Consider the following 17,799-nt stretch of genomic DNA (forward strand, 5'->3'; position numbering starts at 1 on the left):
AATTCGACGTCGGAACGAGGTGGTGTCGGTCGCATCCGAGACTAACTCGGCCCGGAAAACAATGCGGCTTGGTCAACGGGCGACGGACGAACGACTACACGAAAATAGTTACGGGAGATAACGGACAAATATGGTTCGTTACGCTAGGCGTAAATTTTCCGTCGTTCGTCGATAATGGAATTTGGGGATTGGGAAAAGAGCAACCCGAACAAAACGGGGACACGGGCGCCCGGCTTTGTTGCTAAGAATTTCGTACACGGACCGGACACTATTAGTTAATAAAATGGCCGTCCATAGTCGATAGTTATTAAACGTTTTTCTGCGATTACTTTCGTGAAAATGAAGATAAGTTAATATACAACCGAGCCTTTACGTTATCTGTGCACCTATTACCTCTTAGTACCATAGTACTATCTTTTAATATACATATACATATTGAGAGATACTTACCTTTTCTAAGGTTTTCGCATTCCAATTCGGCTCTAATCGCTGGTTTCTCGCTACCGTCAAATTTCAATTCGTAAAGGAATTACTGTTATAGAAGTGTTAGGAATACGACGACGGGTCGATTATCGCGTATATTAGCCAAAACGTTTTAAAATTCTAAACCGTGAGATAGCGAAATGAAAATACGGATTAGAACACAAATTTTACTCTCCCAGTTAGCTAAGCCTAAACGAGCAAACAGAATCTCCGAGTTTTGCCGTCGACAATGTGCAGGGGGGAAGTTGTATACGGCTGAAGTTAACTACAGTAGTTCGTCGGGAGGTTGGTACTCCAACTTTATTCAATAACCTTGCTTCGCATCTTGCTTTGCAAGGGTAGGATTTCTCTCTAAAATATATATACAGTAGAGAACCGAAAATCGGAATCAATTGGGGACTGGGGTTGTTCCGATTACCGATTATGTACGAATAAATATATTAACCTGTCCGATGTTCAAATTTTTCTCCGTCGCGTGTCGCTTCGCCTTGAATTTTCGTCGATTTTAAGCCTAACGAAAATTTTTATAATAATCATCGAGGCTATCGTATCGTTAAAAATTATTTCTGCATTTTGTACAAACGAAACAAATATATTGAAGGATATAAAAACATGAAAATTATACTTTAGAAGTAAATTTAGTATCAAAAACGTTCGATTCGGCACGACACAGTCCGACTGAAAATCGTTCCGATTAACGAGTTTCTACTGTATATGAAAGCTTCTCTAAGCAATTGTTAATTTATAAAAACTCAAATATTTTTCGGTGTTGCCGACTTTCGCCATCCCCAGAAAAGCACATTAGATAGGTGCCGCCGCGTACGGAGGCGTGGTACGTCGAGTCTTTCGCGTGGCGACAATAAACCACGATAGAAATTAGCTGGAGTTTACTCTCTCTCTCTCTAAACAGAGGAAAATCTGATCTTTTAAGATGAAAATTTGTAATCTTTCTCTCTACTCCTCGTCTTCGAAGACCTCCGAAGTGAAAAATCATCATTTTTGGATTTCGTGCGCGATAAATAACACGCGACACTAAGAAAAATTGCGTGACCGACCGTACTAAAAATTCTGTGTATATTCTAATCAATTTATTTTTATTAACCCCGTCGAGTTAACGATAACGGCTACGCCGGTATTCGTGCCTATTTAGTCATCGGTCCTCTAAACTGTTATCTTCCATTTAAATTGCTTTACTACCGCGTTAATTGGAGCCGTACGTTATAACACCCGATAAATCAAATAAATAATTTTTTGACCAATGCCTTACGACTCGAAATCGATCGAATTTACCATCGACTAGTGTATTTGTTCGATTGATGCGTTACGTAACTTTCCAGCGCTCCAGATTCGGTTTCTTAACGAACGGATTCCCCTCCCGGTTCGTAGAACTGGGTATCGATCGATGGCGACGCGATTACGTACGTTTAGATCTTCGTCATTTATATCGGTCCGAGAAAAAGAAAAATTCGTTAGTAGAAAAAAAGGGTGCCCGGTTGTCTAGACGGAAGCGTCAAACTCGTGACGTGACGTGACGTGAACGGAAGCGTGACGTGCACTCTATACAAATGACGCGACGCTAAATCGATGCAAAATAGGAGAGGCGCAGCAGAGTTTATTAAACTTAACGTTTGGGATTTTCGAACGATTCTATCGGCGCGTCTTCCGATGTAACTTTTAAGAGGAGAGGCGCAAAATTCACGAATTTTGTAGCCGAGAAGGTTACTCAAAACTGTGTGTTTAATAAAATTATGTTAAATACATGGCGCGGTGTTAGTGCGTATTCGTTTCTTTTAAAAGAAACGAAACTTTAACGTCATATTTACACGGAGTGGCCTATAAAATGAGAAAATATCACAAAGAACCGTTACTAGTGCTTTTTCTCGCGATGTTTTTGCTTGGATTTGGCTTCTTTCTCCGAATCCGAAGAAGCGCTTTCCTCCGAAGATTCTTCGCTACTGGAACTGTCGTTACTGCTGCTGCTACTAGAATACGAACTCGACGACGACGACGTCGACGACGAAGAGGTCGAGGTGGAGGAAGAAGATTCGCCGCTGGAGTCGCTGTCGGAAGAGGTGCTATCTTCTTTGTCCGATCTAATTTTACGGTCGGATGTGAGTAAAACTTAACGCCGTAACGTCGTTTTAAGGGTCGAGTCACTTACCTGGTTAACTTCTTGTCGGCGGCGGCTTGCCTGCAACGAAAAACAATTTCTGTAAAAAATATCGTCCGTACCTATTGTTTCTACCCCGAGTCCGGGGTACGAACAAAGAGCACGTGACTCACTTCGACTTCCTCTCGTAATTCGGACGACAGAGCGGAGGCGGGGTCGACGCGCACGAACCACTTTCCATAATGTACTAGAGTTACGCTACACCGCGACTATCCTTTATATCGGGTAGCGGACGGGAAAATAAGCTCCGATTGGATATAACTCGGGGGTGCGATTTGCCTTTAAACTATTGTATAATAAAGACGTTTATCCCAATTGGTAAGAGAAGGCGCCGACGACGACAAAATGGATAACAAAGTATAAAATAGGAGTGCCAAAGTCAGTCCGACATCCTTAAATTCGATACGAATAAAGATTAACCGGCAAATTAATTTAAAACGTAAATTTATGGGTTAGATTTTACGAGTAATTTCGAAGATGGCAGAAATTAATTTTAAAGAGGGACCCAACATTTCGTGTATAAAGTAGCGAATAACCGATAATGGCGAGTGATGGTATTAAATGGTAAAAGATTTTTCGAACGTCTGTTTTCCTAACGGGTAGTTTACGCGGCGTGTATAAATTTTCCTTATCCCGTATTTTGTCTCGCAGTCAGTTTCGGCCAGGCGCGAAACGATACTTCGCGTCACCCGACCCGAACGGTTACGGAACGGTTTACCGTTCTATAATCGACAGTCGTTATTGTTACGTAAAGCCGGCTTCGGTGTTACGCGGTTCCGTCGATGACGATTAATATTCGGATTATATAAAAGAATTCGCCACTTTTCGTCAGACGACCGTTCGCGTGCGAATAGTCGTTTTCGTCTTTATTGCGCGGCGGTCGACACCGGCACTCGTTTAAATATCGATTGGGACGAATTCGATATTCCTAGCACCTCTACCTTTTTCTCTCAAAACCGGAATTTAATTTTAATGCTAGAAATAATGCTAAAATCATTTTTTTAACGTCGTTCTAATGTAAATTATACTTTGTACGCGGTGCTTTATTGGTAATTCCCCCTTTAAGGCCGACGTCCGGTACCTAAATTAAACAACGCTCGACAGATTGCGTAGAGTTTTGGTTTGTTCCTTCGATCTGTAAATTCGACGAGAGCTTTTAGAATAGGTCTTTTTTGCTAAATTATCCAAATTATTCCAATAAATTTTAAAATTTCTTTAGGATCAAATTCGAAATAATTTTATAGGGTATGTGGCCCTATTATGGCCTAGCCGTAAGGTAAACCGTTCTAACTTGGTTCGTTATAACCGTTAATGATTTGATTTTCTGCGGAACGAATAAAGTAACTATTGTGGTTCGTGTTAGTACAGTTGGTTTTTTTTCTAATTTACATTTTATTATTGTGAAATTTTTAATGAAATAAAATGAGTTAAGATTCCTTATTACGGCCAAAGCAGGCTACAATGGGAATTGCATTTATTAGATTGCATAAAAACACAATCAATTTAATTTAGATAGTGAAGGAGCAAATTATTTAGACAGTATCGGAGCAGATTAATAAAATAAAAAATTTAGTCTTTGTTTTCTAACCAGAGTTGGTTCTTGTTTATTTTATTGTTTATAAGCGAGAGTTTAATTTATTTCAGATACGGTCACTGTTTCATTTTTGATTCCACTGCTAATTTGAAGCGGAGATGCTTATATTTTAAATTAATATAAATATTACAATACTTTGTATGTAGACCTTAAAAGGAACGAATTCCAAATATGGCCCAATGGTACACTTTTTTAGAAACATACATTTTCGATAACTTTAATGCAGCGATCGACCCGCCGATGGCCGAGCGGTTCCGTCCCCGAATACCGGGAGTTCGTGCGTGCCGGGACAGGCTGGCCACGTGGAGTTTTCCGGGTTTTCTCCGCGTACGTAATGTCCGAATAGCGGCCGGTTACCCTCAAAAGACCTCTCGGAAGCCATTTCTCCCCTCGCGTAACGTCGACTCGCCAGAGAAGGCAACGGGGAACCGCTCCGGTACTAACTTCCCGGGACTCGCCTCGACGCGAAACTGATCTTCAATTAACCCGCGGTGGGCGATTGCCTACGTCGGGACGAGCCGATATGGAACGTGAAGAGCGAATGCGGTAATTGGATGTTGATTTTTTCGCTGACAAATTAAGTTGTCCTAATAAATGGTGCGTAGAATTTTTTGTATCTTTTATTAGAATAGTGCAAAAATATGTACCTCAAAAAAAGAACAAAATTAATAGAAAATATGCAATTAGCCCTTTTTGAAATCTTTTTCGTGTCTAAAAACAGAGTAAAAATAAGCGATTATTTATTGCGATGATGCAATTATTAATCAAATTTGTATACTTATTTAATTTAAAATATATGCTCTCCGCTTCAAATTAGCAGTGGCTTCCCCTGTACATCGTACTTTTCCTTTAACAATAGTCACGTTGGTCATCTATTAACCGCTTTCGGGGGACGTTTTGAATCGAAATAACGTGCTTCCAGTTTTCGTTGAAAGTGTGCGTATATATCAGATACGGAAACCTCGGGGCCTCCTGTCCCTAAAGTTTCCATATCTGATCTCGGATTTCATCTAACTCTGTTCTCGAGATTAAGGAAGGAAAGACGGTGGGAATTTATAGGTCTCCAATTTTTTCAAATTGCAGCCCATAAATTATTTTATAAAAGATCTGATAAAATAAGAAAATGATATCGAACAACTAATAAATTCCAATTAAACACTTTTATCACTCGGTAAATTTATAAAAGAAAATCACCGGCTTATTAACGATTACGTGGCCAACCTAATACTCGTATTCGCTACGGGCAAGACTGATCTTCGACAATTTGGCTATTCTTTGCGGGGGATGGAAAATGATACCTCCAACTTATATTACCAATGGTAGTTTTAGACATAAGCAACCTATACTTTTGACTAGAACCCGGGGGCGGACTGGCCACGTGGAAAATGTGGAAAATTCCACACCGGCCTTATACAATTCGGTCCGTTTTTCTAAATATCTACATAATATACCGTTTTGTTCGATTTTATTTTTAAAAAATTTCATTTATTTATTTATTTTTTTCGTCGAGTAAGATAAATTTCAATTTTTGGGTGTAATATAGATATACAGTAAGACCCCGCTTAACGCGGGGATGCGTTCCTAGATGACAGAGCGCTAAACGAAACAGCCTTAAACTGGGTCATCTTAACCCGTAAATAAGGGGGATACGTGAAACAGAACAGAGAATAAGAAAATTTATCAGTTTTTTTTTTTGTTTTATTTTGTAACATTTATTGTTAAATACTTTATTACATTAATTATAGACTTATTTGTTGCTAATATCGATATTTATTCATAAAACACTCATGAAATAAAAAAAAAGTTCGAGTGAAGAAGTTACGTTTGCGACGAGGTTCTTCCTCATTTGACATCTTTTGTTTCTTTGCGAAGAAGTCGTCTAACGTCGTTTGCCTTTTCCCGTTTCGTTCGGCGAGACATGGCATCCGTGACACTTCGTCTCGCCTTTGAACTTCTATCAAAATTGAAATCATTTTATATAAACTGAACCATTATTTCCGTTATAGTGGCTAAACTTTTTTTAGAAAATCCGTCGAAAGTTCTTTTTGTTCCTCGTCTTCAGAAACGCTAATTTCGTCATCTTCGTGCACCCGTTGTTCTACTAATTCTTTAAGATCGTCGTCGGAAAAACTTTCTCCAGTTGTAACTCGCAATAATTCTTCAATATCCTGCGCATTTATATGATCCAACCCCGTTTCATTAGCTAGCTCGACAATTTCGTCGACATCAACAATGGATTCTCTTGTGTTAACATCTTTGCTTAGCTCCGGCCTTCTCTATTCTTCCATACTCCTTTCAAACATTTCTCGGTCACCTCATTCCAGGAAAGATTGCTGTTGTCTACAGCATCCATGATATTCTAGTTTTTCCAAAAATCTCTAATGGATTGTTTATCTGCTCCATCTGTTTTATTAATTAGTTGTCGGAATGTCCGTCGCAGATAATAAGCTTTAAAATTTGATATTACGCCTTGATCCCAACACTGCCTGCGATCTCGGGGAATTTCAATACTTCCGCGTAATACCGAGCGTTAAGAGGGGTCTTACTGTATGTGTAAGCCTTTATCGTTTTACCCGGCCCTACCCGAGTCCGAAGTTAAATTAGTCCGCCGACCCGAGTCCAACACTACATTGGCCCGACTCGGCCCAAACACAAAGCACCCTAAGAGAAAAACAAGTAATATAAAAAAAAAAAATTTAAAGTGAATTCCTACTTCGGTCAACAAAAAAAAATTTTATTTTAGTTACTTTTTATTAAATAACTAGCAGGTAGGCCCGGCGTTGCTCGGGCAAAAGTAACGGTAGCGAAGATTAAGATTATTACATTATAGTCAACCTTACGCGTTTTCGCAGAATGCAAGAATTGGGTCCCCCCTGTTTCCAGACTAATTAGAGAATTTTTAGATGGGTCTAAAAATATGTTCGATTTCCCGCAAAAACGAAAAAAACTGCATCTGCGTCTTGCACGTCGCTTTCTCTTAACAAATCCATTGTTGATGGAAGTGTTAAGACTTAATTCTGTCCCTGTCCCCCGTGGGGAGGAATTTCGTAAAATCCCTTTTTAGTGTGCGTCCTCGTGACGTACCCTGTGTACCAAATTTCAACTTTCAACTTCTTACCGTTTGGGCTCTGCACTGATTATTATCATTATTATTATTATCAACTCGTCTCGATTATATATATAGATTACAATTAACATAAATATGTATATACATAAATATCTTATATAAGAAAATTTTTTTTAATATATTACTTGTTAAGGTTGAAGAGGCTGTATTGGAATATTACTTGTTACTTTTACTTTTTCCTGTGATTTATGCATCTCCTTCGTTTCTCAAGGAAAAAAAACAAAAATAATAATGGATCCGAAGTGTTGTAGTATTAAATCTTACGGAGTAGTTACGATTTGGGTGTCGTGTCACTAAGAGCTTTTAGGAATAAAATTAAACAAAAAAGTATTATAAATAAATAAAGGGTTCTTCACAAGTATATACAGTAATATACAATACAATATGTTTACTACCCGACATCGACCGAAGGTCGGAAGTTGCTCGCGCCGACCACTCGTTCTCGCACCGAAAACTGAATGAGTAGTTCAAAGTTCGCTTTTTCTCCTCGCGCCCTCTGTCGGTCGAAATCGGCATATTGCCGACGGGCGCCCCAGTTTAAATTTAATTAATTAACGAATTACTATTTGAAAAATCTGTATTAACATCGAGTGTCGTCCACTACAAGTTTAAAAAAATGTATTTCAACTCGAGTGGACGAATAAAAAGTATTTTATTAACGATTGAAAATTTGAACAAGATATATAAATATATATATATATAGGGAGAGTGTGAACTAATAGTAGGAATTGAAAAAGAAAACGTCATTTGGAGTTAGTAGCTGAACAGTGCTACAGTATACAACAAATGTTTAACAAAACTTAAAGTGCCAGTCTGAAATACGTCTAACGACGACGACGCCAATCGGTGGGGAAATATAAATAAAGATATTAGTATTCGAGAAAGCGAAAATAACACATCCGCAACTTCGACCGACGTGGCTAATGTCGATAATGCTCGAACTGATCGAAACAAATTTGAGAAAGAGAAAAATAAAGACATTTTGCCGGCAATGCGAGCCGGTATTCCAATTCTAGAGGGCAACGAGTCTAATACATTTTTCATAAAGCCGCATTACAGTAATATAGATGATTTCTTCCAGTAAATTAATAATTGTAGAAATTTTTTACGTGTAACCATTATTAGAACTGATAATAACTTAGATATAAAAAATATGTAAAACCTATGCAAATACCAAAGGTACTGTACTTAATTATAAATCCGGGGTTCCACCAGCTATGAAATTTAATATTTTTAAAATGTACGTACATAGATAAAATTAAAAATAGAACGAGTCAATTACCAAATCGAGAAATAGAAATAGAACAAGTGATAAAAATGTTTTTACTTAATAGTTATCCTATTAAGATAAAAAGATAAAAAATGTGTAAATTTAATATATATATATATATATACCTAAAATATTTGAGAGTTGAACATATATTAAAAGGAAAAATGAATCTAATACCCGAAATAAATAATTTATTTAAAAGACATTTATTAATATATCTGCAAATACAAATATTTACTGTCTATGTCTGTAACACGAGTGTCCTACAAATGGAGCTTTTCTACGTTAAAATTCATTAAGATCGAGTATCTTGCCAGAAAATCTAGAAGGCTTCGTGTTAATGTCGGTGGAGAAGGCTATTTTAAATGAAATAGATTCTGACGATGCCATTAATATTATTGCTCGACAAAGCAAACTTCTAAATAAAATTTAATGTTCTAGACTCGTGCTTATTGCAATTTTTGTCAATGTTGTATTTTGAATATATTTAAATATAAATAGAAAAAAAGACATTTTTTTTTATTTATGGGCTGGGTCGGTAATAATTTTTTCCACTAAAGATTTTAAGACCAGTCCGCCGTTGCTAGAACCTTGCACTTTTAGGCCTACAGACAAACACAAATATATGCTACTTGGAACTGGTACTAGCAGGATGTTAGACTGTTATGTAATATGAGCTTTATGATACAAAAATTTATATAAAAAGTAAGAAAATTCTGACGCAAACAGAACTAAAACTAGCTGCTAACTGTATCGACTTTAAACAGGTATTGTATGCCCACATATAAGCAAATTGATGTAAACAATTGAAACATTTTACAGACTATGGTCTAATTTTTGAGGTTTCATACATTTACAGTTCATAATCATTAAACAAAAATTTTGTATAATTAAAGTTTATATTAAAAATATTTCTTAAATGAAAGAATAGTTTATGTACTGTTACAATTAAAACCTTTTTTTTTTTTAATTTTCTGTCGTGTGGATATTAAGAGAGCAATATAAATTATCGTATTTTTTAAAATTTACTTAATAGTTAATAACGAGTATTATATATATTATTTAATATAGTTTTATTATTACCGTTTTCATTCCGATTTATTTTAAACACGTAAACTGCATTGCATTTTTTTTTAATCCAAGGACATACATTTAAAAAGTAAATAAAACAAAAATTTTTCATGCATAATTAGTTTTTAGTACTTTATTGAGGTTGCATTAACAACTCATATCATGTTTTCTTGCCTAGAGCAAAATTTCAAATTAATTAATAAAGCATACACGATTTATTATTAATATATTTATTAATATATTTGATTTTTAAAAAGTATCTGCATGTAAAAAACAGTCTATCATATTTTTCAGTAATTATGTACCAGCTTTGCAGTGTAAAAATAGTGTTACTAGAATCAAAATTTCTTGTATGTATCAATTAGGAAGTTTTATAATTATAAAGTTATCAAATGCATAATTAACAAAATGTTGCAGCATCTAAATTAAGATATATCTGACTAAACATCAAACACTTCAATGTTAAATAAAAAGTTAATAGTTTGAATTAATTTTAACTTAATTTAAATAAAATTAACATTTAGATCAATGGATCAAAATAAGAAGATATTTTGATTCTATCATCTTTATTTTAGAGAATAAATGAAAATACTTTTATACTTGTTTAAGCAGATGTTTAATTTTAAAATTTGTCATATACATTAATATTTTCTTTTTAAAAACTTATAGAAAATATATTAAATTTAATATAATTTTCTTATTAATATTTAAAAATTTTCTTTTTTTTATATTTTGTTTATATTTGATTAAATATGTTTTCGATTTGTATTTAAATTTCTTAACCTTTAATTAACAGTAGTAGAATTTGCAGTAGTTATAGTTATTTGAAGAAAAATAACAGGATATAGTGAATAGAAAAAAATAGCGAGGTTGAGGCCAAAGTTTTAAATGCGAAAACGTGTACGTCGGACATTCGGCGCTGCTTTCCCTTAAGCCTAGAAGTTTGACAATGGTGATTGGAATGTCAATGGAATTATGCTCGACAAATTTTGACAAACGAATCTTTGAAAAAAACCTATTTACCTGTTCTGTGTTATTCCCCACAATTTCTGGTTGCCACATGCTAACCTTGACCGATTCACCAGCAATATCTCGTTTCATCATTAGAACTTTTTGAAACTAGATGGCGCGTCGTTATAATTTTATATTAAAACTAACTTCTGAAATAGAATTATTTTTTCTTTTTACATTTATTAATATATATATATATATATATATATATATTATTTATTTTGTTTGTGCAAAATAAAAAAATAATTGCAAACAATACAATAGCCAACCATTATTTTTTCAAAAACGAGAAATTTTCACATTGAAAAAAATTCAACCTGGGATGTCATGCAACGGACAGAAATTTCAACATTCGATAGGTTAATTTCAATGAAAATGCATTGTGGAAGACCTCATGGTCACGGCTGTGGCCGGCAAAGTTTGAATAATTGCACTCAACACCAGCAATACCAAAGATGATTGGAGAATGAGAACGAGACCCACCGTGAGTGTCAAAGTGATCCAACTTAGTAGTGAGTCTCCAAAACAGTCTTGTCCCAAATACGGCCTTGCCATTTTACTTGTTTTTTACTTAGTGGTATATATGTTATAAGGACCATGAGGAAAAGGAAAATGCAAAAAAATATTTAGTTTGAATTTTTACCACTAGGTGGAAAATGGCACATGAAAAACAAGAAACACAAGATGGAAACACGCAAAAGGTTTTTATTCACAACATTTGTTCAATGTGCAATCCATTTGCATCGATTACATGTTCAAAACACCTTACAGGCATTTTGAACACGACTGATGCAAATGGATGCATTGTAAGGCGTTTTGAACATGTAATTGATGCAAATGGATTGCACATTGAACAAATGTTGTGAATAAAATCCTTTTGCATGTTTCCATTTTGTGTTTCTTGTTTTTCATGTGCCATTTTCCACCTAGTGGTAAAAATTCAAACTAAATATTTTTTTTGCATTTTCCTTTTCCCCATGGTCCATATAACATATATACCAAGTTTCATCAAAATCCATCCATGAGAATGGGCTCTAGACAGGTCTGAGTAGGGCAACTTTAATTATAACCACCCTGTCTGTATATTAGGTGTAATGTATTGAAAGTGTTCATAAAATTATCATTACCTTCATTGTTTTGTCTGATATATATAATTTCCCACCTTAATGTAACACTGCAGACATTTTTAAATATATAAATTTGAATTACAGTAATGATGTTTTAAAGGTTTTTTTTCATAAAAAATATAAAACTGTGTAAATTCTATATGGTATCAAGACAGGCTTTAATATAACAATAACCAGAAATCAATTCATGTTCTTTTATGAAAATCATTTAGTAAGTTTCAAAAAAAACAAATTAAAACAATACTGACAAAATAATAATATCCTCAAAAGACTTCTGCTAATATCAGAATGTAATGCCTACATTTAGAATTTATGTTTGGAACATAGAAGCCGAAAATTTTGTAACATCAGTTTCTATCAGTTCTTTTGCTCAAACTGATAAGAGAAATTAGGTACTTTCTGTTACTATTTTAAGCAGCCAAATAAGAAATTACTGGTGACATCACTACAGAAACCAAAAACTAAAAAAGACTGACTAATGCTGGAATTTTAACAAATTATTTTTAATTTCCTTTAATTATTGCTCATTTTAAATTCAAATAACTATTTAAAGATATCAAAATTTAACTGAAAATATTAACTATTTTCTTGTTAATGTTAATTATATATCTGTTTTTATCATCATCAAAATATGTTGGAAGAATTTACATTTGTAATACAAACTATATTTATTAAAAAATCTTTAGAAGATAATTATTACACTTACTGAGTCATGTATTGTTTCTTCCCCTCTTCAAGTTTTTGTTTCTTTTTTAAGATAGTGGTTCGAGAAGGCCTGTGTAAGTATTTCCTTTTGCCCGTACATTCGTAGGTCCAATGACCTTTTTCTAAACATTTTTGGCATTGAACATTTGAAAGATTTGAAGTACTGTAGAAATAAAATATACTGATTCATTATTATATTCAAAATTAAAATTTCACATTATATTTAACAAAAAATATAATTTTCTTGTATTTCTTACAATATTAAAAATTTTCTTAGGAATGTAAAAAATTTATATAATACAACTCTGAAATATAAACACAGAAAAATTAGAACAACATAGTAATAAGACATAAAAACAAATAAGTCATAAAAAGTCAGGAAAATATTGCCAAAATGATACAGAATAAAATTTAGTAAAATCCATTATATAAAAGTTATTTTAATAATCATTATGATATGAATGCATATCAGAGAGTGTTGCATGCAGACTGATTACACTACAATAAAGGAAATAATATTTATATTTAATATAAGAAAAATTCTGTATAAGCATAGATAGGCTTTTGCTAAATAAGTTAGCATGAGCAATATTGAATTTGACATCATATCAGTATAACAAAATATTCTTGAAGTTTTATAAGTATTTCAAATTAATTAAATAAGCTTGTTGAGTTTATGTTTTAAATTGCATATATGAACTTAAACATAAAATGCATACGTCTACAAATTATTTACTTTGTATATATGTATAAATATACGAAATTAAATAAAAACAAGAGTAACTTTGTCTTTTCTCAAATGATAGAAAAAAACATGACTTAATATAACTTTAATTCAAAGTACAGAACAGTTTTCAAGTATATTAAAAATTTTAAATCATACAAATATTTAAAAATAAAAGATGTTTGAATAATAATAGTATAACCTATACATATATTAAAAAATTCTGTCTGTCCTTTATGTTTTTAAAAACAGAGCAAATGCAACTAAAACTTTCCAAAAATTGTCCTCTCATCAAGAAAATTGTTTATGACTTTTTGTTTGAAAAAAAATCTGTTTATAATAGGTCAGCCTATGTATCCAACCAATGAAATTGTGGCATTCTGTAGTATTAGCACAATGATGAATATCACTACTTCAGCAAGTAAAGTACTTGTACCTTGAGGTTTTTGAGAACATTATTATGACATTTTTAATTGTAATTTCTACATTTTTCTACAAATACTTTTGAAATGCCACAGGAGAAGTCTGCTTTTTGGATCAATATTCATTATAAAGAGGTTGTCGAGAGAAACAACCAGTACACAAATCATTCTGTAAACAAATTCATATGCTGGTTTTCATAAACTAAGTTCTTCAGCCATGATACTTATTAGAATGATATAAAATTTTATTAAAAAATTAGTTTATTCTCTCATTCTAAAAATTTATTCTCAAAAATAGATTTTATTATAAGTAGATTGATATACAATGGTTTTAGTTTTTGGGTAAGGCAATTCACTTGCATCAATCAATACTCATTCAGAAAATTTGTTCTAGCATAGGATGTTTTGTAACATTTAATTCATTACTTAAATCAGTAATTATAGATGATTAAGTGCTATGAACAAAAATTAAAACAGAATAATAAATTAGTAATATTAGGAAGTAATAAATAAAATGATTACCAAAATATATCAATTAATATTAAGATTATGTTTTTTTTCATTAATTCTTGACCTTATTATTAGTTTCTCTTTCCTATATCTCAGATGTTTTTGCCACAATGTTTAACTGTATATCAGTGATTAAATTTTCTCTGTCATAATCTTAAGAATAAGTTAACTGTAATTTTCTATCTTTAAATAAAAACATTGGCAATAATTTATTCATATAATTAATAAATAGTTTAGTAGTATAGTCAACTGAATAAAAATTAATGATGAAATTTGCCTTGTGTCCGAGTGAATACACTATATAGTTGGTGTTCAAGTTGCATAATAAATAGTTATTAAATGTTCTCATAGTAAAAACTGGAGATTTAAAATTCTTTATTTTCATAGAATGGAATGAATCATAGAATTCCGAATGACTCGATAAATCTAATTTAAAGAAAATTATTTTACAGAAGGACAAGCCATTTCCAGTTATAAAATCGCTAGAGTCAATAGATTAAAGTCTACAAACTTGCCGTAACAACTTCACAGAATTACAATTTCTTCTTAATATCCTTAATTTAGGTGCACCTAGTGTCGTATCTCAGTATTCTTCTTAACTTCTTTCATGCTGACAATTAGAAATAATTAAAGTACAGTAGGTGACCAGTTAACAAACAGTTTGGACTGCAAACAAATCAGATAACGAACACTTTTGTGAAAGATTTTTGTTTGGACAATAAACACATGTTTGAATAATGAACACCCAACAGAACAAACACAAGAAGCAACACTGCATTTAAGATTTGTAAAACTATATTTTAATGGCATCTATACATGGTTCATGGAACAAGACTTTCACAGTTATATACATAATCTTTTTTGCACAAGTTAATTTCTGTTCTCTGAATTTTTGTAAGTTCCCCTCACTTGCCACCTGGCAGCCTCAGGCCTAAGCAAGCCCATTATGGGTTCAAGACCCATAATGGGCTTGCTAAAAGAGGCCCTCTTAATGCCACAGAGCAAAAAGAGTTTAAAAAAAGAAAAAGCCGAGGTAGAGAGTGGACAGATGTCTTCCGATATTGTAGGCAGATGAGTTCAACAGCTCTACAGTAGATACAATCTTAGCTAAGAAAGATATAATCAAAAAGACTCAAGCAGATAAAGGAGTAACAAAAATCGCATCTGAGAAACAAAGATGTGCCATCCACAAAAAACTGGAAAGATTGCTTATAGTTTGTTATTACATCTAAATATAGTAAGAAAGTATATAATTTTTTATTTACTTTTAGGGGTCTTCAGAAGGAATTAATCAAATTCCCACAAAAATCTATAGTAAATCAATAATCGGTTATCGAACAATTCAAATAGCGAACATGGCAGTCTCTGAATGGATTACATTCGTTACCCACCGTAGTTCCCAAAAATTGTTTTTACGTATAACTGTCGTAGAGCCAAGAAATTTTCTTTTTCACATCCAAAAGCAAGTTGCCCCACACCATTAAATCTTGACTTTAAGATCACATCATATTACATCAATTGTTAAACTACTTGCCCGATTATACTATTAAATTATATTTAAATTTACTGGCTTATCATACATGCAAGATTATATTTATTAACATATCCCAAATTGGAATATGTTAATAAATAAAATGGTCTGTACATACTTTGGCAACTTAGTATAATAGAGTCTTGTACGTACAATAAGCCCATAAACTTAAATACAATTTAATAGTATAATATATATATAACATTACATCAAGTTCCAGTCTACCAGTCACCAAATCCGTCACAATGCTCTAATCAAGACTCGAGCTTAGTCCGACAAGTAAAACACAACAACCAAACCGAGGTGCAAACGCAACTCCAAAGCCGTTGGGACCTTATCGGAGCCGTAGACCATACCCGAAGAAGTAAAAAAGTCAAAGGAACCAAGGACACGTGACCATTCTCAAGATGTAGCAATGTAGTATATAGTATGGTATAGGCTTTTACTCCTACAGCTCTGAAAATCACAACCACCTCAATCTCTACTAAACATACGTACAGTTACTATTTGATTTCCTCAATATATTTGTATTCGTGTCTACAAGCAGATACAGAATTTATTTCGTAATTTAAATAACATTACATCTCTCACAAATAAATTATTACTGCATATTTTCCACTAAAACGTCATTCATTATCACTTGAAAGAGATCGTCTGTCAGAAATCGAGCAAGAAGAAATGTAAAATAACAAACCATTTATTCTTTATCAAACTTGTAATGTGTGACTAGAACGTTTCACTTACACTTTTCTTTTAATAGGTATGTTTAATAATCCTGCCATATTCCTCTCTTCTATATTTATTTCGTAACTTCGTCTGGCGACGTCCTCCTCGCTTCCTGCCTGAGAACACTAATGCGCCCTCTAATGGAATATATTTTCGTAATAATTATATTTTAATTTTTACGAAATATACTAAATATTATGCTATTAAAATATTTTTAAAAATTTAATTAAATTGAAATACATATTAATTCGTAAAAGCAAACATAATACGTAAGAAAAATGATAAGAAATGATGAGCGCGTGATGGTCGTAATGGAGAATGGTGATATCAAGGACGTCAAAGTAATCGTTCCGACGTCAAAAGCTGTAACAGTGCTGTCAAAAATTATCACAGGCCTATATACAGTGTTGGTATCGGTGCCAATGCCATTTTTAGTAAAACAATATTTCGGTTTTCAAATGCACACTTGCGTTTCGTTTATACAGATTAAAACAACAGTGAAAGGAACTGTAAAGTATATATAATGTGATAATTCCTTCAAACTGTTTATAACGAAATAAACTTTGAAATAATTAGTAACTAGTGTTACCACCCGTCCGGTTTTCACCCGGACAGTCCGGGAATCGACTCACTGTCCGGGTGAACTATTAATTTTGTCCGGGAATTTCGTAGAAATTGTGAAATTACGATGAAACAAAGTTCTTGCAAATATTTTTATAAATTTACACCATTTGAACAGCAAAACACCTCACACTCACTGAAACTCATCTGCCATTCCGACATGTTACTCTGTTTACTCCGACGTGTGACGCGCACCGGCCTCTTACTCTTTTTTTTGCTTGTACGTCTGTACACATCTATAGAGGTAAATTATCTGATCTTTCTTAATTTAGGTTACATACGTTACTCCTACGCAAGTCCATAGTCCCTAACTGTAACTGATTTAGAACCGGCATTTAGAACCGCGTTATTCTTCGCATTGTAAAATGACATTGCGCCTGCGTCAGGAACTTCTGTTCGAACAAACCTGACCTGCCGTCCGGGTCAGCGATTTTGTAAAGGTTGCAACACTATTAGTAGCGAAAAAAATCTGTAAAGCACCGCCAAGTGTGCGTTTGAAAACCGAAATATTGTTTCATTAAAAATGACATTAGCACCGATACCAAAACTGTATACTGTATAATGAAAATTCTTGTCACCAGTGGTTACAGTGGTGAAGAACGATTTCCCGACGTCCCCGATATCACGAGTTTCCATTGCGAAATAATTATGATTTATTGATAAAATGTAGTCTTTGAATGAAGATTGTGTTTCGTGTACATCTAAGA

The 17,799-nt window shown here is 33.4% G+C and overlaps 1 protein-coding gene across 1 annotated transcript; it reads right to left on the minus strand.

Annotated features, from left to right (window-relative positions):
* Positions 1-2,202: 2,202 nt before the first annotated feature.
* Positions 2,203-16,603, minus strand: LOC136974257 (zinc finger CCHC domain-containing protein 10-like). The gene is made up of 4 exons (XM_067269095.1): positions 16,490-16,603; positions 12,560-12,721; positions 2,645-2,674; positions 2,203-2,576 (listed from the first exon to the last, which is right to left on the minus strand). Exons 1-4 carry the CDS (start codon positions 16,525-16,527, stop codon positions 2,351-2,353), a joined length of 456 nt encoding a protein of 151 aa, XP_067125196.1. The 5' UTR covers positions 16,528-16,603; the 3' UTR covers positions 2,203-2,350.
* Between the last annotated feature and the right edge of the window lie 1,196 nt (positions 16,604-17,799).

The sequence above is a fragment of the Centruroides vittatus genome, unplaced genomic scaffold (genome assembly GCF_030686945.1).
Source record: "Centruroides vittatus isolate TY-2023 unplaced genomic scaffold, ASM3068694v2 contig_345, whole genome shotgun sequence".
NCBI lineage: Eukaryota > Metazoa > Arthropoda > Arachnida > Scorpiones > Buthidae > Centruroides > Centruroides vittatus.